At 41.1% G+C, this 21,887-nt stretch overlaps 1 protein-coding gene across 1 annotated transcript; it reads left to right on the plus strand.

Annotated features, from left to right (window-relative positions):
- Positions 1–13,591: 13,591 nt before the first annotated feature.
- CBLN4 (cerebellin 4 precursor) lies at positions 13,592–19,195 on the plus strand. Its single transcript, XM_074888306.1, has 3 exons — positions 13,592–14,019; positions 15,839–15,955; positions 18,775–19,195. The coding sequence occupies exons 1-3, from the start codon at positions 13,744–13,746 to the stop codon at positions 18,970–18,972; spliced, it is 591 nt and encodes a 196-aa protein (XP_074744407.1). The 5' UTR covers positions 13,592–13,743; the 3' UTR covers positions 18,973–19,195.
- Positions 19,196–21,887: the final 2,692 nt, after the last annotated feature.

A 21,887-nucleotide genomic window follows, 5' to 3' on the forward strand; every position in this document is an offset into this window, starting at 1 on the left:
AGGACAGGGGCTGAACTTTGCTTTCCAGTTTTCCCTTTTCCTTCCTATTTGAACTGGCAAAAGACCAGGCAACAGGCAGGGTGCACCTGCTAATTTGTATAAATGAACAGTAAAGCAAAAATAAAAATTGTGGTCACTTGGAAAGTGTTCTATGCATAAAAGCTTTGAAAGCATTTATGTATGATGGTCTTCTAGCTTGCATTAATGCCTTTCAAATACAAACACCAATTGTAGGAGAGAAAAATTGTGTTAGACAGAGTGAATAAAAACATGGGGCCTCTAAAAGGGAACCTGTTGGGCACCCATTGTACAACAACTAAAGCCTGAAAGTATTCTTAGAAAATACTCACTCCTGTGCTTAAGAAGTTGCTGCTAATGATGACTCAGAAGAAGCACAAACAAATTTCAAGCTGCTCGCCTTAAAGAAGAGTATATTAAAAAATTCAAACTGAGGGGCTGCTTTGACTCAAACAGGGACTCCAAAAGCTCTTGGTGAGATCCTTCCTTGCATCGTTCACAGAAGTTTTTCTGTCGATATTCATAGAACCAAGATTTCATTCCCTGATTTGAAAGACATTTTCAGGCTGCCAAAATGCTCCAATATTAAGTTTTCTCACCAAACTAAATGCAAATATTCATTTTTTTTTTTCACTGTTGCTGCTTACTACCCAAGTAGAACGTACTGAAAGTTGAACCGTCTACTTTATTCCCAGAGTAGCAAAGAAAGGGAGAGCCTTTTAACGACAACTCTAACTCAGACTCATACAGGTATGAATACTTCGTGCAAATACAATTTTATTTAGCATTAACTTGAGCATTTCACATCACAACATATTACTGCAGCTGACGTGATACATCTAAGCAGCAGACCGTGCTTTCTTGGGTATACATTGAAAGGATTGTGGGGTTGCTAAATGTGCTGAAGCCTTACGCTTGCTGTCTGTTTACCCAGGGATGAATTTTGCCCATTGAGAATATTCTAGTCAAGGACAGTCGGCAGTAATTACACAACAGAAAACTACAAAGTAGGTAAATATTGCTTTAAGCTCATTTTACAAATAAGATATTTGAAACAAAAGGCTTCAGATGCAGATTTTAAGTCTCTGGATGCAATTTAAAAATGGTGCAATGTATTTTGAAACATAAATAACTGACACACTTTTGTTTGCATAAGGATAAATAACTGGTGATGTATGTTACGGTGACGTCATTTGCTCATGAGCAGTGAACTAAAAAAAGAAAATAACCTCAAAGGTTATTGTCCATAAAGATCAAGTACTGATAAGCATATTTATACCAAAGCTGCTCTTGTAGCTCCTAGAAATTTTCCTGAACAAGTTCTATGGGACTTGGCCTGAAATGATGTAATTATAAATAGAAATTTGCTCAACTCAGTTTCAAAACAGGAACTTTTCTCAGCCAGTAAATAATTCCCAGATAATACCCCAAGTTGCTGTCATTAATGCTTAAATTGAAGTTTGTTATTTGGAATCCTGCCATTTAAAACAATCTGATGTCTCACTTTGTTGTCAGGAATTAAGCTGATTAGGAAAATTAAAAATAAACAAAATCCTTTTGATTATGGATTTAATGAACTTGCTCTGTGAAAGGACAACCCGGCTGTGATGACACTGCTCTCCAAGCTAAAGTACAGCTCTGGCTGCGTTTGACGAAACAGCCACGCAGAGCCGGCCTGCAGTGTGCTGAGCTGACAGGCGCTCCTCTGGCTCTCGCAATTTCTCATTTAGAGGCACTGATTGTACCACATCCATGCGGGTGTGCTGTGCAAAAGAGACGTTTCAGGGAATGAAATTTAGAAAACAGTTGTGATTCATTTCAATCACTCCCACCTCTTCCCCTTGCAGCTGTGCAAAAACTGTCAAGTGTTATTGAGCTGCTCATAGACTATGACTGTCTCGAGATTGGGGTAGCCAGTTGGAAGGAGCAAACGCAAGTGCCAGTCAGTATTTCAAGAATCACAGAATGGTTTGGGTTGGAAGGGACCTTAAAGATCATCTAGTTCCAGCCCCCTGCCACGGGCAGGGACACCTTCCACTAGCCCTGGTTGCTCAAAGCCCCGTCCAACCTGGCCTTGAACACTGCCAGGGAGGGGGCAGCCACAGCTTCTCTGGGCAACCTGTGCCAGTGCCTCACCACCCTCACAGAGAATTTCTTCCTTATATCTAATCTAAATCTACCCTCTTTCAGTTTAAAGCCGTTATGCCTTGTCCTATCGCTACATGTCCTGTCACTACTTGCTGAGGGTGCACTTAATCCCACTTTCCATGTCGCTGACAAAGATGTTAAACAGTTCTGGTCCCAACACTGACCCCCTGAGGAACATCACTCCACTCTCTCCTTGGACATTGAGCTGCTGACCGCAACTCTTTGACACCCAGCCGATTCCTGATCCACTGAGTGCTCCATCCATCAAATACATGTCTCTCCAATAGAGAGACAAGGATGTCATGTGGGACAGCATCAAAAGCTTTGCACAAGTCCGGGTCCTTTCCATCAATCTGTCTCTCCCTTTCTGCAAGCAGGAAGGCTGTTCTGACACCCTCCTCAAGGGTCTGGAATACATGCAAAAAAGAGCTTCTGTGTTAAAGCTTTTTTATCTGAATCCTTCGAGATTCACCTAACTGCTTATTAGCATTCATCTTGATGAACTCATCATACAGAAAAACATTAAGTGGCCATAGAGAAAACTCAATGCAGTCAGTGAAATTTTGTTACCTGATGAAAGAGAGCCAATGTTTCAAGCTGAAAATCCTGTAAACTGGGATTGGCATAATGCTGGGAATCAGGACACTGCACATTAAGAAATTACTTTTGGAATGGAAGTCTTAGAGAAGGGCACTCTGGTCAAGTACTCTGACCTCAGAGTGATTACTGAATACTATCAGCTGTTTGGAAGTACTTACTGTTTGGACATTTGTTTAATTTTCTTTCTGTTTTGCCTAGTATTTCTCTTACGTATTTTGATAGTTTCATTGGAGAGGGAAAAAAAAAAAAAGAAGTTTCAGCAGAATCACTGAATAGTGGAGGCTAGAAGGTACTTTTGGAGGTCATTTAGTCCAGAGCAGGGTGCCCAAGACCATGTCCAGTGTGGTTTTGAATATCTCTGATGATGGAGAAGATGGAGTTTTCACAATCTGTTGGTGAATTTCTAGAATTTATTAGCTGTTGACCAAAAGAAAGAGAATGTGAACTCATGAGCCTCATTTCCTTAAGAAAGTGGGTGAAAAAAATGACAACAGATTGTCACTTGGGAAAGATACCTACCAGCCAAAGGAGAGAAATTGGTTGGTTTGATGGACTTAATTCCTTAGATGTGAAATATATGTATTGTTTTCTTCCCTGCATCTTTTTAAAACATTCACTATCACAAAGATAGATAATAGATATTTATTGCACTTGACAGCTTTGCTTGGACAGAATCAGAAAGGTTAGGTAAAAATTACTCAGTGACATATCCAGGAAATTATTCAAACTTAATGGAGGAATGCTTTTAAAAGACTTGATCTTTTTCCATCCCAGAGGTGGCTGCAGTTCATCTCTAAGGAGTTCTAGATTACATATGGTTAATTAGACAACGTTGGGGTCCTCTGGGATGAATTTGCTTTCCTTAGAGAGTTTAGAGGGGAACTGACGGAGGACTGCTACTCCAGCTCTTGCAGTGCTGTGTGTTTCCCATGCACTGGCTGATCATCTTCAATGGTATTGTCTTATTTGCTCTCGCTGGTAAATGCATGGTTTCCAGAATACTTTCTGTGGGCACGGTTTGTAAAGTACCACATACACTTACAAATAATAGTGAAAAGTACTATTCAGGAGCAATTATGAGAATTTACCTTTTTGGATTAATGGACAAGACTTGCAGGACACATAGGGAATGTGTTTTACCCCTCATGCTGCTGGCACAGTTTTCAGATTAAGAAAAGATGGAAGGATGGAAGATAGATTAATTTAATGCTTCTGCACTGCAGTAGTGATGTATGCACAGCACAGAGGAATGTTGCAAATGTGGGGTAAAGCTTTATAGAGGGTGGAAAATGCTGAGAAATAAGGATGTATCTAACATGATCTTAGTATTTCATTCAAACTTCAGGGCTTGGGGATTTTTTGTCCTTATCCATATATGACACGTCAACAGACATATTTGTAGGAGTCTAGTGTCAACATCTGGGGAATGACTGCTTATGCATGGCTGTCTCCTGCAAAAAACAAACCAAACAAAAATAACAAAGCAAAACATTGTAATCCCCACTGTTTTTCTTGCCACGTAATTTCTGTGACAACAGCAGTTTTAAACATTTATAGGGACACATGGTCAGGAAGCTCAAATGTGAAATCATTTAAACTATATTTTAAATATCTGACCAAGGAGCAAAAAGCTCTTCTGTTAGCATTCCAGTTTAGACAGACGCAGGAGAAGCACTGGTTAGGCTTGCTGGAGGCAAATAAACCTTGGAATAAAGTCTTGCATTGCTTTGCTTTGATTAGAAATCATCACAATATTTAACCAGATTAATCAATTCCCACCTGCTACAAAGTTAGGCTACTCATACTTTATGTTTATCTCTAAATATGTTGCTAACTTATAGCTGAAAACTATTATACCAATACACGGAGATAAATTAAAAAAACAGAACCAAGCATCCTTTCTTCTAAAAGTGTCTATCAAGCTTTACTTCCAGACCACTTTAGGTAATGGTACAAATACATGAGAATGTGAAATTTGGTCCTGAGTTTGGCTGAAGCAGGCAACCAAGAGACACAGGTACAGTAAAAGACTTACTATTCAAGCTGTCTGAATAGTTGGGTAAGTTACACAGTATTATTTCCTTTCTCTGATTGAAAACCTCATTTACTCATTTTATAACCCACTATTGTTTCTAATCCACAATTGTGAACGGCAAATATTAGAACTGAATAGAAACTTGATGTTAAATATTTTTCAGATTTAAGTTGCATAAATTATATGTGGTCCCTAAGTTATCCCCACAATTTGTAGAAAAAATGATGTTGAGATTATAATATTTGCTATACAAATGATCTATTAACCAAAATATGAAGTTGACAAAATTACATGTTGGTTTTAAAAGATGCACGCTGTTGGGAGAACAGCAGAAACAAGGGCTGAGATACTGTGTTCTGCCTCCGAAAGACTGAAGTAAAATTTAGGCAGTTTGAGGTTCTTTTGCACTTTTGCAGTCACAAATAATTTCTGGAAAGGTCAAATTTTTAGAGGAAATTTATAGAAGAATTGGGTTCAGATTTTCTCCTCTCCCTCTACCCCTGCTGAACCCCAGCAAAACAAATGAAAAAGAAAGGAAAAAATAAAAGGAAGTGAAAGGAAAGTGGAAATGTTGAAATTCCAACAAAAGTCAAGATTATTCTCTGGAAGTTTGTTCTTCAGAAATTAGCCAGTGTTTAATCATAAAATGTCTGTAGACAAAACAAACCTCTCTACTTTTCTCAAAGAAGGGATTCATTTGGTCTAGGACCATTTCTTTGCAGTGGAAAGTACACTTTAAAGGAACAGTGATGTTCCTTTAAACCTTTTCTTTGGCTAATTCATTTTAAAGAAACAATTTTTTCCCTCAGCTTTGCTCATTTACGCCTCTCCCTATGGAGCTTTCCTGTGGTTGTTGCACTACTATGCCATCCCAGCTTGCCTTGACACCAGCCCCTGCAAGGTGCAGAAAGGTTAAAAAAAACCTGTTGGAGGACAGAGAGTAGTTGTGGGAAGCCGTATACTGGGGGAAAGAAGTAAAAAAAAAATGCCATGGCACATTTCTGTCCCAGTTGCCAAGCTGTTTCTAGAGATTTGGAGGACTGTGCCCAGCTTTGGAGATTTGCTCTTATATTTATTCTAAAATGAGAGGAGAGAAACCAGATACTTGAAGGTACCACACTGTGATTTTTATATGTTTCCCAATAGTATGTGAATGTGACAGGACCATCTGATATGACCCATGCTGCAAGGAGGTTCTTAAGTAGTCTGAGCAGCAAATGAATGCAATGAATGTTGGTAAGTTAAAAAAATGAAACCTATGATATATAAAAAAATCATTTTTTTTTTCTTTTATTGGCACATCTCAATAGATGGCACTAAAAATCCTAATGCGAAGCCATTCCCTGTGGCTTCCTCCCTGAATATCATCACAAGTCTTGCAGTCAATCCACTCCCTTTAAATATCAAACAAGCAATACAGCCAATGGATAGTCTCTTCATTCACTATCTTAGACACTTCTTTTAATGCAAATTATTCCCTCAGCAAAGCTATTTTTAGTTTTTCATTGGCCCTTGCTATGAAAACCACTCAGTGAGAAATTTATCTGGGACAAATTCTCCTGAGGGTAGATAATCTGTGTACCTCAGTTGATGTAAAAGGAGATGCACTAAATTACACCACTTCAGGATCTAATTTTTCTGTGGTTTCCTTGACACCAAATTAGAAAACTATATCCACAAAATTTATTCAACTGTTTAAGCTAAATTGACTGCCAGCAGATTGCTGAAGCCTTTGCAAACTCCATCCTGAATTCACTGTAACCACCTTGCTCAGTGAAACAGGCTCTGAAGCTTGGAGCAAGTAACAAATTCCTTCCCCTTCCCTTCTGCTAAAAGGGAAAGATTTTACTGAGAGGCTATTTTTCTGGTTTTCTGACCATATAATCTGATTTTATTCCATTTGGGCAAAAATCACACTTCTTGCCTCATTAAAACGCAATTGAAAAATCTAAGACCATTGCATAAGTCAGCGCGGTGCTTCACAGAATTATTTATTTCATAAAATCGCACAAACGTGTCAGGTAAATTAGTTGAAAACACAAAAATAAGAGCTTTTTTTTTTTTTTTTTTTTCCCCTAGACATGAACTGAAATGCAATAGTAAAACAAGAATTAAATTTTACTTTACAACAAGTTATATAGCTGCAAGTACCTCCTATAAAGGCAGTTAATGTATGTAAGTTGATTTTAGTCATAGTCCACCAAAGCCCTGTTTTTACAAGAGGGTTAAACATGTACATTAGAACGAGATTTACTGGAAATATTCTGAATAAAAATAAACACAAGAAATATTAAACTATTTGTGGATAGCCCAGCCAAGATTAATGATGAAATTTACTGGCCTATTGATGTTGCAAACAATTGACTCCTACCTAGGATCTATGAAGGAGTAAAAAGAACCTATAGCATCAAATTTTGCTCTCAGTTTTACACTGATGTAAATCCACACTAAGTCTATTGGACGCAGTGTAGCAGTGGAATATTTCCAGACATCCATCAAAAAGGAACTGCAGAAACACACTGCTGTAAGGAGTCGCAGAATCTGGCCATAAGCATATCAAACCCTGATTTGCACTTTGTGCTTGGGCCTGAAGTGTGCTCAGGTTTGCAGTATTGGCCAAATAGAAGGTTTGGCTGTGTAAGAAATGCTGAATAAAGACCTCAAATGCCAGTGCTGTCAGCATATCTGAACAATTTTACCTTTACACATATGCAGACATCCTGCTGACCTCATTTTCTTAATTACCTCTAAAATTCACACAGAATTTTAAAATTCTGTTTCCTAAGATGGCCATCAAAACCACAAGTTTGTTATAGCAGTGTCAGGGAAATTAAAGAAGCACAACAAATATAAGTAGATAATTGTTTTTCACTGGTTTCCTTGTTCTGCTACTTCAGAAAGTGTAAAAAAAATATTTGATGGTGGTATGGAATGAAGAGGTACATTAAAAATAGGCAAGCATACAGAAAAAGCTTACTTAAAAAGCCAAGCGAGGTTGGCTTTTAGGTCAAAATAAAGCAAGGAAAATCTAGGCTCGATTCTGCATCTGTCTGAATTAAATAGCAAAACCTTTTGTTCATTTTAGTCATTCCAGCCATATACATATGTATGACTGAAGATTTTATTATATTCCTATAGGATCTCTTTACATTTTACGCCTAAATAAATGAAGTGAAGTTTACTTTATAAAATATTTACAGAATCTTCTTAAGAACCATTAAGCTCATTAGCCAGGTGAATTCGTTTTGGATTCAGCCAACAAACTGTGTAACTAGCTGAGAGCCACAGGGCCAGCTGTCTAAAAGACAAGTTAGTCTGTACGGGAGCCAACAGCCAGATGGAGATGACAGCCAACTCAGGAAATACAATATTTAGCCTGAAAGAATGTCAAAAGACGGTAAAAAGTCTGACCACTGAGCTCCATAAACACAGTTTTGAATCGTCATCAGTATTCTGCCTTTGATTTCAGCCTTTCTGCCCCCCGCTCCCCCACCGCTCCTGCACTGGTTCACCTCCCGCATCCTCATTAGGATGAGTTCAGCAAAAAGCCAAGTAGAGCAGCACTGGAGCTGGGGGTTTAATCCTAGGAGGAGGCTGATGGGTGCTCAACCAGCTCACTACAAAACCGTGTTACACACTCAGCAAACAGAAACCTCAGCTTGACAGAAGGGAAATATAATTAGGATGAAGAAAAAAGAAAAGGAGAGGAAGGAGGGCTCCTATTACCGAGGGGTTAGTAGAATTCATAAGGCCTCTAGACACAAGCAAGAAGCTCAAAAGCAGGAGAGGAAGTCTGAGGCAGATTATTTCTCCCTTTTGTAAGGCAAATGACTAATTATACAAAGCAAGATGTTTTTTTTTCCAAAGAGATTTGAAAGGTATCATGCAATATTGATACAGAAATTGTATTTAATGCAGGTTTACAAGCCAAGAGGTAAAAGAAAATGTAAATGTAAACATGGTGTTTTCTCCTTATTCTCCCTGTGGCTCTTCCCTTTGTCAGAAAGATGCCTAGCTTGCCTGCCTCAGTGCAGAAAATTCCCTGTGAAAGGGCAAAATACTTCCAACTGGAGACAGTTTTAAGCTTCCACAGTATGTGTCCAGAAAGGGAAAAAACCCGTGAGTTTAATCTAACTGAATTTCCATTCTTGAGCATTGTTGCTATTTATTTTACTCATTTTTCTTTCAACGGAAGAAAAAAAAGATCCCTGTTAGAGGGAGCTGGATCAATACTAAGAAATTCTTTGTCAGATAAAATAAGAATGATCATTAACCTTGCTGCTTATGAATTAAATGCAAGCTTCGCTTTTCAACTTGTCTTTCCCACAGCATCCCCAGCAAACTTCCCTCATTTTGTTCAGCAATAACCCAGCCCAACCACCCAAACAAACACTGTTACTAATAACCTTTAAGCTCTCTTCCTGCTGTGTTGGTGGGAAAAAAAGGAGGAGGTATTTCGTGATATGGTTCAGGTATTTTGGTGACGGGGGATTTTCAGTCTGTTGACTTAGGCATGGATTTGAGGCTGGATTATGTATATTATTTATAGATCCAATCTCTTGGGGAGTGTCATGTGAGCAAAGTTCACGGCCGTGTCAGCAGCTCTGCACTGATCGATGTGTGGGCTCCCCTGGCCAAGACCAGGCCCTGCCTTCTTCATGGAGCTGGCTGCAGGATCAGCTGTAACAGCCCAGTTATCAACTGGGAAATTATTGATAGCAGAATCTGGTCTCCATTTAAGGGCTTGATCCACCTCCTCCAAGAACTTTTTTTAACTGCCACCATTACTCTCTGAATTGTGATCTGGTGCCATGTCTGAGCAGTGAAAAGAGACTTTATCTACAGCATCGTTGAGTGTGATGCTTTACTTTTGAATGTCCGAGAGTGCTAACTTTATTGTAGGTTGTATTAATTTTATTTCCGGGAAGAATTCAATTTGTATTTTCAGTTCATCTCCTTTCCCCCCAAAATACACTTTCCCTGATGGTCTCTGTTAGGCTTTCCTTTTCCCAGAGCAGAGGAAATTTATCAGGATTTCCTCTGTGTTTGTAGGACACGGCTGTTACATTGTGATCGTTGTGTTGGATTTTGCTCGTCCTGTTACTCTGCTGCCGTCTCTCCGTCCTGCAAATGGCTTACTGCTAAGGAAAAGTTTTAATAGTCTTATTCATCTCTTGAATTCATATTGTTAAGAAATGTCATCTGAAATCTCAATACTGGTTACCTTTTGGGGAAAAGAATACTGGAACATAGTGCCTTCCAGTTTCAAGAATGGAGTAAAATTTCTGATTGAGCTGCTGCTGGTTTCCTCAAGGGAGGGAGCTCTGCTGTCCTCTGGTGTGTACCAGCTGCTGCAGACAAGGGCCAGCACTGCTGTACAGCTCCTGCCTAGTCTCCTTCCTTCAACTCCATAAAAGCTGCTAATTTTACTGAGCTATAATCAAGCCAGAAACACATCAGAGTCAGTACTACTCTAGAATATGTTTTAGACATGGAAAAGAAAACGATGATGAAAAGGGTTTGTCCTTACCCTTTTGTAAATAAGAAAAAATGTCCTAAGTCAAAGGCACCAAGACAGGAATAGGAGCTCCAGTGTCTGAGATTTTCCCCTCCTCAACACCACAATTCAAAAGGTCTTCCAAGTAAAATAGGAGTTTCAGACTGGAACTGCCTACGAGCATGTGCCCGGCATAAACGCGGGCTAAATACAGGGGCAGAATCTGCTCCCTTCTTCATGTTATCTTTATTAATTAGCAGCCTCATTTAATTGGACTTCCTTCAGATTAGGATACCACTGATGTTAAAATTTAATGCCATCTACCAAAGCATTTTTGGAAATTGTTGACATATCTGAAAATGTAATCCACACTGCAGGACAGAGTCCACTTCAGTATCCTTTTGTAGGTGATGAGAAGTACGATGTTAATCCTTAACGTATGTCTTATGTTAGCTGTGCAGACTGACAGGAAGGTCTAACAGAATTTTTGTTATACTTTCTGATTTTTCCAGACTAGATTGCATGAGAGAGAAGCACTTAGCTTCTGCACACTGTGATCCCAAAAGGTTTATAACTGCATGCAAAACGCGTGTGCAAATTTGTTCCTAACTTGCATTTAACTTTATAGCAACTGAACTCTGAAATTAAGTAGCTGTGTTCACAAATGGCTGTAATTAGTTAGCTGCATACTTACTAATTTGTTCACACAGCTAAAGTAACCTGCATGTACAGAAACGTCTGCACAACTCTGGGAGAAAAGCACGGGAGTGAGAGGTGCTTCTGATCTTGACTTTGCACTTCTGCATCTGCTCAGTGCAAAACAGGTCCTTAGATATTCAAGTGAGAGAAGTGGAACAGGGAAATGGTGTTGCCAGGCCAGACTTAGCAGGTGCCTGCACCTGCAGACAAGGAAAAAGGAAAGTCAAGTTTTGAAAAAACTGATTCAGCTTATACCCTGTCTTGGTGATCAGTTGGGTTTTTGATGTTAGTTTCCTTTTTTTCCAGTTTCTTCATCTGAGCTTTGGCTATTTTCTTGGTTTTCCATTTTTTCCTCACTATAGAGATAGTTGATGTCATTGTCCACAACAGAATGAAATCAAACCAATTTGTCTGAAATTATTGTAAAGTTTTTAATCTCTGACAAATGACTCTTCTTTCAAAATTGTCAGCAGTTTCAAATTTCAATCTAAATTTATGTACATGTTATAAATATATTTGCTGTTATTTGCGCAGTGTTAAAAGGCTACTCAGCAGCATGAGGTACAGAAGAGTTTTTAAGCACAAGATGTTGAAATAGTGTGGAATTATTTATACTTTTGTATATAAATACAAAATATCGTGGCACAAAATCTTTTTCTATTTTCATACAGCTTTGTTTTGCAGGGGTCCTCCAGACAGGTCTTCCTAGGCATTGGCATCTTTTAATCTGCAGATTCAATTTCTACAGAAGGGACAAAGACTTTGCTGAGTTCTGCAGACTTAATGCTTCACCCCCAGTTCTCCACATCAACTGAAAAACAGTCCCAGCTCATATTTGCCTTGGTGTTCAGTAGAGAGTGGGTTTTGATGCTTTTTATTCCTCCTTTTGATTTCCTGTTGCTTCTTTAATTATTTTTTTGTCTGTTAGTGTCCAGATTTATGGCTGGCATTTGTTAGCGCATGGAGCTGAGGTGCTGTGTGAGCTGTCTGTATCCCAAGCCTCTTCCTCTACAGAATGGGAGGCAGCAAGAGGTGCTGGCATTCACAGCTCCAAAACAGATCAGCACCTTTCCCAGCTGGGTTTGAAAGGTAGAAAAGCTGCACACAGATAGAGAAGCCTCTGGGCAAGAAGTGAATGAAAGCTGCTGGTGGTTAATGGTTGACATGGGACATATTTGTTGCAAAGCTGTTATAGGCACAAAAAACCTGTTATACTGAAAGGTATCTATCTAAAAATCATATGCTCAGTTTCTTAAAAACTATTGGCACTTTGTTGTTGGTTTGGATGGAAATCTTTTTAGCCAGTTCTGCTTCTGGGAGCACTGTATCATTTCTGCCAGTACCTGAAGAGGGTTTAGGTTTTGCCATGAGACTATTTCAAATGGGACCAGGTGATGCAGGAAAGATCTTCTCTAGAAGCCATCAGCAGTACTAAACTAGTCACGTTTTTAATAATCTTGATATACGTGGGAGTACTGAGCTAAGGTGCCTGCTCAGCCTTCCAATCCTTTCAGCACACATCAGAAAAAGAAACTAATACTAGACAGAGGTGTCTAATCAAAACATTACCAGAAGCTGCCATTTGGCAGCACCATGAGGTAGTAGCTGGCCACATTAATCCTCGAAGAGCAGTCGGTAAAGTCCTATCAGTGACCTAAGTGTCTGAGTGACTGGCTTTGAGGAGGGCTGCTTCCCTCTGGGCTGCGTAACGGGTATCCGACGGCAGCGTGCACAGCGTCGGGGTGTCGTGCCCAGATGCAGGCTGCAAACATGAGCACAGGGGGTCTGTGCCCTGGGAGACTCCTCCAGGTTTAGATGCTGCCTTTCAACCAGACTGCAGTTCTTTCTCCCTCCTCCTCTTGAAACTAGGGGACGTTGCAATATTTTGTTGCTTTCCCTTTGGCTTTGCAGCAGCTTAAAAAGTTGCCTGTGAAGATGAGCGTGTGTGTCTGCGTAGGGGGCAATTCCAAGAGGAGGGTCTATGAGGTGTCGTATCTGCCCAGCTAGGTGAGAGCTGGGCAGGTTTGTTATGACATAACTCTTTGGGGGGGTTGTGGCAGACGTGGGGGGGGCGAGAGGGAGAGAAGTGGAGTCTGCAGCACCCTGGCAGTGATATCAGACAGGATCTGGCAGCTTTGGGGTAAGCTACCACCTCTCCACGCCACCGCTCAGAGCACCCTGGATCTCCAGCTTGAACGGGAGAGCGAGCCAGCAGCGGCAATCATGGCAACATCAAATGGTTTTATTTCTTCATGACCTCTCTCTTCTCCTCTCTCTCATCAATAATTCACCTGAGGGCTTTTTTTCCCCCACTCATCCCCCCCTCCTTCTCGCTCTCTTTTTTGATGTGGAGAGAGGAGAGAAAAGGGGGCACCGGAAAGTGTTTATTTTGTTTGGCAGCTTTTTGCGGTGTGTTTTAAAGAGCTCGCGAAAGAACCCGGGTAAAGAAAGAAAGAGGGGAAAAAAAAAAAAAAAAAGGCACAAAGTCTTGGCGGGGGGGGAGGAGAAGAAGAGAAGAAGGAGAGGAAAAAAGAGGCAGAGGGAAGAAGCCGGAGGAAAGAAGACTTTCAGCGCGGCGTTGCCGGGAGGTGCGGGTGTGCAGGGGGTGTGTGTGCGGGTGTGCGTGTGCGGGTGTGTGCGGGGGGAGCGGCTGCCGCTGCTGCCGGCGGTGCCTCCCGCTGGTGCGCGGCGCGGTGGCCGGAGCGGGGCGCGGAGCGGCGGCGCGGAGCGGCCGCGGGTGCCGACCATGGGCTGGCGGCTGCTGCCCGCCGTCCTGCTGGCCCTGGCGCTGGGCGGCCCCGCGGCGCGGGCGCAGAACGACACGGAGCCCATCGTCCTGGAGGGCAAGTGCCTGGTGGTCTGCGACTCCAACCCGGCCACCGACGCCAAGGGCTCGTCCTCCTCCCCGCTGGGCATCTCCGTGCGGGCGGCCAACTCCAAGGTCGCCTTCTCGGCCGTGAGGAGCACCAACCACGAGCCCTCCGAGATGAGCAACAAGACGCGCATCATCTACTTCGACCAGGTAAGCGGCGGCGCCGGGGCCGAGAGGGGGGATCCCCGCGGGGCCGGGGTGCCCGTGCCCTCCTCCCCCCCCCCCTCCCCCGCCGGGACGCGGCCGGGCGCAATCAACAGGTGCTGCCGCCCGCTCGCCCCGCGGGTGTCCCCCCCCCCCCCTCCCCGTGCTCCCACGTCGCCCATTTCCTTAATTCCGGCAAAAAGTTGGGGTGCAGAGGGCGGCCGCCTGCGGGGAACCCCCGCGGAGCCCCCGCACCCCAAAGGTGGAGAAACGGAGGGGCCGGGCAGGTCGCAGCTGGTGACTCGGGGGGGTGTGTGGGGTGTAGCCGGGGACCGCCGCCCCCGCGGGGGGCAGGTCACGCCCCGCAGTAGTTTCCCTCCTGCCCCCCGGGGCGTGGGAGGGCGGAGCGGGGTGCGGAGCGGAGCGCGGTAGCGGGAGGGGGGGGGGGCGGCCGCCCGTGCGGGGCAGCCGCCGTCGGGGCCGCGGGGGCCGGGGGCTGCCGCCCCCTCCGCGCAGCTCCCCGGGGGCCGCCAGCTCCGGCCCCGGCAGCCTCCGCGGTGGATGGGTCCAAGTAAGTTATTTAGGCTGAAGCGGAGCCCGAGCGCAGCGGCGCAGCGCGGGTCCCCGAGCGGCCTCCGCGGGCGCGGGAGAGGCGGGGGCAGCAGCCGGGGCTGGGCGAGCATCCGCCGGTTTGCCCTCGCCGGGCAGCGGGCGAGGAGACGGCCCCGGGAGACTGGGGGAGAGGGTCTTCTCAGGTGCCAGCAGCCCACGGAGATTTTTAGACGGCTTGTGCAGCCTTTGAGGGGGAAAAGAAGGGCGAATTTTACGGAAAAATCGTTTAACTTTCCTATAACAATCACAGGCTCATGGTACAGCCCCTCTCATCTCAGTCACTAACACTCAGATGCCAGCACACATTTCATGTACCTGCTCCTGTCCTACGGCAAGTCCGAAGTAATTGAGACTGATGGTTATTTTTCTTCCTATACCATATTATAATGAACAGTAAATTGTTGTGACAACTGAAGCCAGATATGTCACATAGCTTAATGCTAGCAATGTAAATTACCCTAACTTCATGGACATGGCTTTCTAGGGCTATGCCTGGCACAAAGGAGCCTGAAAATATGCTTTATTTTTGCATAACTAAGTGGAAAGAAAGAACAATTTAGTCATTAAAGAAGATATTTAGCATATGGACAATGCACTCATTTAATATCTTCCCCTCTGTTACTTGTCTCTGTTAAATTAAACCCAAATTATTATTAGTGCTTACAAAAACAAATAAAGCAGCAAAGGCTCACAGCCAGTTTTTGCTCAGATGTGCCAGGTATTTCACTAACTCGATCTGTCTGTAAACTGGTGAATGAATTGTATCATTCACATACCTCCTTCCTCACAGCTTGCTACTTTCAGGAAGATGGTGTTGACCATTGCTTTTTAGCCAAAAGCAGGATGCCACTCCCTGAATTAGTGTTTTGATGTCATTTGATGTAATTTTTGAGGAATGATGAACAAAAATGCTTTTTTTTTTTAATCTCCTCTAAAGATGTGTAGAAGAAAGCTCTTGAAGGTATGATATAGTGGCAAAGTAAGAAATATTTTCCACCCTTGTTTATTTATAGTAAAGTTGTACTATAAATGTAACTAAATATCCATTTTGTGAGTAATATTCCAAGTTAATTGAGAGAACAATGAATAAAACGGCATAATTGTAGATTAAAAAATTTCCATGGGTGAATGCTTTCTAAAGTTAATAGTCTGTATTTTTTATTTAGCACTGAATACCTGTACTAATTCCCATGCTATATTTTTTTGTTTGTAGATCCTAGTAAATGTGGGCAATTTTTTCACGTTGGAGTCTGTCTTTGTAGCACCAAGGAAAGGAATTTACAGTTTCAGTTTTCACGTAATTAAAGTCTATCAGAGTCAAACAATTCAGGTACGTTGATCAAGTATGATTACAAAATCTTTTACTTAAAATGTTTATTTAGAATAGAATCTTGACTGAGCACAGGAGTATTTAACACACTTTCAAGTAAAAATAGCTTAGTTGAAAGCAACCTGTGGTGTAGAGTTCCTAGCAGCGGAGTGAATACATCTAAACTGAACAGCTGTAATAAGGCAGGATCCTCACCTCAGATAAATTGCCATAGCATCACTTCTATACCATAAGAACTGAATATCTGGTGTGACATAAAGTATTAAATAGAATGAATCATCCAAGAGTAAAATAGAGCTCTAAATTTCACTTAATTGCATAAATACTATTGAAGAGCTGTATTTTGCTACAGGTTAAACTCACTGTCTTGAACGCAGGTGTTCTGGGGATACGTACCAGATTTAACTATTTTTGTAACATTTTGTGACCTGGATGACAGCTTATGATGCCAGGTATCTGTTTATGACATCAGTCTGCTGTGGATGAAGGTTATTTAAGGTGGTCCACTTCTTCTGTAACTACAACGAAATGTTATACCTCTATAGGGATGTCTTCTAGGAAACCTTGTTAGCAGTTTAAACTTTTTTTCACCATATAATACATAAAAGATGTGTCATATATTTTAAAAAAAAGAAAGGAGTGATTCTGCACTTTCTTCTGTAGCTCAGTAGCAGCTGAACTACCTAATTAAATACAAGTATGTACTAGCTTAGAGGAAAAGCCTCTAAGTTCCTGAACATCCCCTTGCCGAGCCAACAGTAATTTTCTTAAAGTACATTCCTTAATCTTCATGCCAGGTCATGCAGTTTCTGTGACATACATACTGGCTTTCTACATCTGGAATAACACCTGTGGCATCCCTTGTTTTCACCCATGAGACCACCAGATTCATGGAAGTATCTGATGCTTTTCCCATGATCTGTCTTGCTCCTGAATATGGCTTTCAGTGTACAAGGCTGACATGAAATGGATTTCTGCAGGACTGATCAGCCGTTTCTTTGTGGCAGCTCTGGTTTTGGGTTGCTGGTAAAGCTCCTGAGGAAAGTGTAAATGGTAGAGATGGCAAAGAAAGCTGATGTGAGACACGTTCACATTCCTGGTGAAATTCACCTTCAGTTTACAACAAGAAATCATGGGTCCATTCAGGCCAATGACAAAAGTCTTAAAGGAAATATTGACCTCATGAAAATCTCTATAATGAATTTATAAGCTATTTAATAGGCTCAAACTTTGTTCTTTCACTCTCTTAAATGCTGAAAGTTGAAATGGCCTAGAATAACTGTATGTCAGCCAACTTCGCTGGATTTAAAATACATATTGCCAAGAAAGATGTCAAGGCTTGGATTCTGGAAGTCCAGTGCAGACTTTGGGGTTTCACGTACCAGGTACTCAAACCTGGGAGTTTGGGGCTTGTAACAGGGAATGTTACAACCTGTGACATGGCCTGAAATCTTTCATAGATCAAGAGTTTCTGAAGTGATGGATGGGTTTGGTTAGGTCAATTTTGTCATAGGTGACGTGAGACCATCTGGTGCAAAGCTGTGTCTTCTGCTGTGCCCAAAATAGCTGTAAGGTGATCTGCAGGGGGACCTGACCAAAAGAGATGGTACAGGAGAAAGGAGATAAACCAAAACCAAGCAATGACTAAACTCTTGATGCCCTTTTTTTGCATGTATGATAACTAGGGGGGGAGGACCAAAAGCCATTGCAGTGGAGCAAACCAGCTTGAGTCTCAGCCACATGCAGACTTAAACACCACTAAATCACCTGAAGGCTTCCTACATAAGTGATATTACTGTGCTCCTGGAACATCTGTTAGTGCCATTAAATATCATTAAACTGAAATTGGTTCCCTGGGGACATCTGATTAAGTGGATTTCCCAGATAGGCGAATCCCAAATCAGGGCCAGATTCTGCTGCCCTGATTTATGCTGAGCACTAATTTATTCTGTGGCGACTCCCATTAAAATTAATGGGAGCATATGCAAGGCCAGCATACTTGATATGAATAAGCATTTCATAATTCACCCCTCTGTGACTGCATTATAGCCGCTTAAAAAGAAAAAGCAGAAGAAAGCTAATAGTTTGCCATTGGGGAAATGAAAAATGCCTGAATCTGTCCTTCCCCCAGCCCCTGCCCATCTTTATTTACAGAGTGTCTGTGTGATGTTGCTTTCAGAGCAGAGGCTGTGCTGACTTTCAGAAGTGTTTTACAGAAAAATGGATTCAGTACCAAAACACAGTGCAGTTGTTCATAAAGCTAAAGGTCTGTTCTAGATTTAAACTAAGGCACTGTCAGCAATGGAAGAGACATATACTTTGCTCTCAATGAAGTGTAAGCTCTCAGCCTACTGCGGTACCTTTGACATCTCATTAGGTGCCTACATCGCACCTCTGGGTGTCCAAGTTTCTTGAAAAATGTCTTCTTTGCTAACGCGTGTCTAAATAACCCATGAGGTAGGCAAAGTGAAACAAACTGAGGTAATAGCTCACAGTTCCATATTACCAGAGACTTACAACAATTAACATGCCCAACAACAGATGAAAGGAATGTCACGTCATCTTTCACCCTGACTGAGCCCAGACCATGGCACTCAGCGGACAGTGTCCCACTGACTTCACTCAGCTGCAGGTCAAGCCCAGGAAACATGAATGTGCTTGTACACTGCAAATAAATGTAATTATTAGTTTAAAACAAACAAACAGAAAGCAGTGATGATTGGGACTTTAGCAGACCTCTTACACTGTAGTTAATATTCAGTGATAGTTCTTGATGTTTTTCTGTTAATTAGAGCTTTTCAGTGGTTTTTCTCTTGTAGGTCAATTTGATGCTAAATGGAAAGCCAGTCATTTCTGCTTTTGCTGGGGACAAAGACGTCACACGTGAAGCTGCCACTAATGGAGTCCTGCTCTATCTAGACAAGGAGGATAAGGTTTACCTGAAATTGGAGAAAGGTAATCTGGTCGGTGGATGGCAGTATTCTACGTTTTCTGGCTTTCTGGTCTTTCCCCTGTAAAGTCCATTTTCCTGTGACATTCATCCAGGTGTGGACTCATCATTGCCTCTGTTACACGAAGATCATTTTATCATCATGGGATTGATGTTTCTTTATTGGTTTTTCATGGGTGAATATGGATTCTCTTTATGGATTTTGCCCCCATCTGGACTACTCAGAAGTTTCACAGAATTTTGTGTGTTTGTTAAAATACAATATATTTGGATTGAGACTAAAGCAGACAATAAATATCTATGCTTAATGTTACAGTCTAAAGCTGCCTGCAAGATTTATTCAGATTTCATTTACTGGACTTACTGGATTCATGGGAGAAGTGGATTTTCTTTAATTATGAAAAGACTGGCAACCAGGTCTATAATTTAGGAGAGTTTGAGTTCAGACTTCAATCAAGAGTTAGTGTGTTGCTGCCAAAGAACTGTATATTGATATATTGGTCATACATGTTTCTGTCATTGGGACTTAACTGACATGATCTGTTCCATTGTCTTGAGAAAGGTAATTATTATTGATAAGTGGTTGACTTTAATTCTCCTCTGCGTGTAGTGTGTTGGATGATTCACCCATATATTTATGCTCTGTCACCGGTCACAATCAAGTCTAGCTTACATAAAGCTAACAGGTTATGGTTGTATTTTAGTTAGCTATGTAACATATTCCTCTTTTCCCACATGCTGTTTTCTAAAAAGAAGAGCAGATTATAACCATTAAGAAAAAGATTCTTACCAGGGTTAAAGGTGATCATTCAGGCACAACTTTGCAAAACAGCTTTGCCCTGCAGGAAATCTCACACTTGTTCTTCAATTTTAATTAACATGATGGATAATAATAACTGCTTTATTAAAAACCTAAGGGATTCCTTCCTTAGACACAACCACTTTACTAGCTGGAGATGAGATCCCCTTGTTTGTAATTATGTCTATTTTTCAAACCTTCTGTTGTGTTAAAGGTATCATCTGGTTTTGCCTTAACTCCACAACTGTATATAATTTTAGATCATATGTTTAACAAATATTAAATCCAAATAGCCGGTACCTAACTTGGTGCAATATCTTTTCAGCTTTTTGTACAGATCATATGAATTCATAAACTTATTTATTATATCATTGTTACATAATAAAGATTAATATATGTTAGTTGAATTTTTGACCTTTGGATTTTGGAAGTCACTTCATGCTATTTTTTTATTGTATATAAGTATTATATGCAAAGTGTAAGCTTTTGGGATTCAGAGAAACTGTCCTGGGAGGCAGACAAACTGTCAAAATTTAGTCTGGCAGAATCCTAGAGGTAGTCAGAATGATCTAGAAATAACCTATGCATTTTATTTAAAAAAAAATTTAGGCAGAAATCCTGGCTTCACTGAAGTTAGTGTTAAGAATCACATTGATTCCAAAGGATTTTGGATGAGACCTGTGCTTTAGGTTTTGCCATCAGCATTAAACTCCAGGGCCACCAAATTGAATATCAATTAAAAATGATTTTCACATGAACTGCTAATGAAAGCTTCATCCTTCATGCCCCAAATATACATTGAATTCAATGGATATTTGTGCCTTGCATATCATGAAGGATACGGTTCTAAATTAAAAAATACTATATACTTGAGAATGTTTCTGGATGGAAGCATATCCAGCAATCTGGGACCTTCTCTAAAAGCCAGTTTAGGCTTGGATTTGCTGCTTTAGGTAATCCATTTCCAATTTCTTCACTTGTTAGCCAAGTGCAGTGTATCATATTGCTCTAACCGCTGTAAATAGATATTTCTCTGATTTACAGTCTAGTGCATGGCTGGTTGATGCTCCTGATAAAAATGTCAGGGAATCAGTGGCAGAGAATTGTGCCCAAATTCCTTATTTTTCTGGACCCAACATAGAGGATTTTTTTTTTAAATTTCAGGAGGATAGATTGGGTACATTTGCATCCCTATGAGATAGATCAGATGAAGAGGTCATTTGTTAGATACGGTATCCTTTCGGTACAGAACACTGCAGTTTGGGAGGAAGTGGAAAGACATGGCTAGAAAACAAATTGTTTACATTGCTGAAAAATATAAAAAAGTTTTCCATTATGAATAATCAAAATGTATCACCATTGGAACCCAAAAACTGTGTGTGTGTGTATATATATATGTCTATCTAAAAAACCCTGGGATTGCACACATAGTATGCATGATATTATAAAAAGGTTATTTGCCATAAGAGTTTATTTCAGAGGGAAATATCAGTATTTTGTATAAAACTGGTAAAAGCTCACCTTGCCCATTGATATATATGTAAAATAAAGGAAACATTGTTCCTACACACAGAAGAGAAACGGCATTAAAGGTGTAAGTATGCTTTTCAAAATGATCAAATGTATCTAACTTCTTTAGTTTGTAAACATATGATCTTTAAAAGCTGCCTTTAGCATTCAGCAATAATACTGAACTATCTTAATATACTGTTGATTTCCCCTTGGCAAAAGATTTCTGATTGCTTCAGAGTCATTAACAGTTACTTAAACTTTACATAGAGAGTCTAGCAAGTTATTCAATTAAGGAGATATGTTTTGATGGAAATGTCCTAAATTTTTCTCCTCACTCACTAAAATCAGAATTACTAACTAATTATTTTGCTAGTTAAAGGAAAAAAAAAATTTCAGAGAAGTCACTGTAAAGCAGCTTGTGTTATCTTCACACAATGCTGAGCACTGACTCCACTCAGAGGTGGCCTCTGGAGACGGGCACTTCTCTTAGCTCACATTTAAACAAGAACAAACTATGGCTTTTAGACCACAATTTGATCTACTTTCCAGATCTGGAGCTCATTTTCATTCTATTGTCCCACACTTCAGTTATGTCAGTAGGAGTTTCTCCCAGAAGGGATAAGACAAGCTAGCCTGGATGGAGCTGGGTCTGGAAACTACTGTTTTTCTTC

The sequence above is a fragment of the Strix uralensis genome, chromosome 18 (assembly GCF_047716275.1).
Source record: "Strix uralensis isolate ZFMK-TIS-50842 chromosome 18, bStrUra1, whole genome shotgun sequence".
NCBI lineage: Eukaryota > Metazoa > Chordata > Aves > Strigiformes > Strigidae > Strix > Strix uralensis.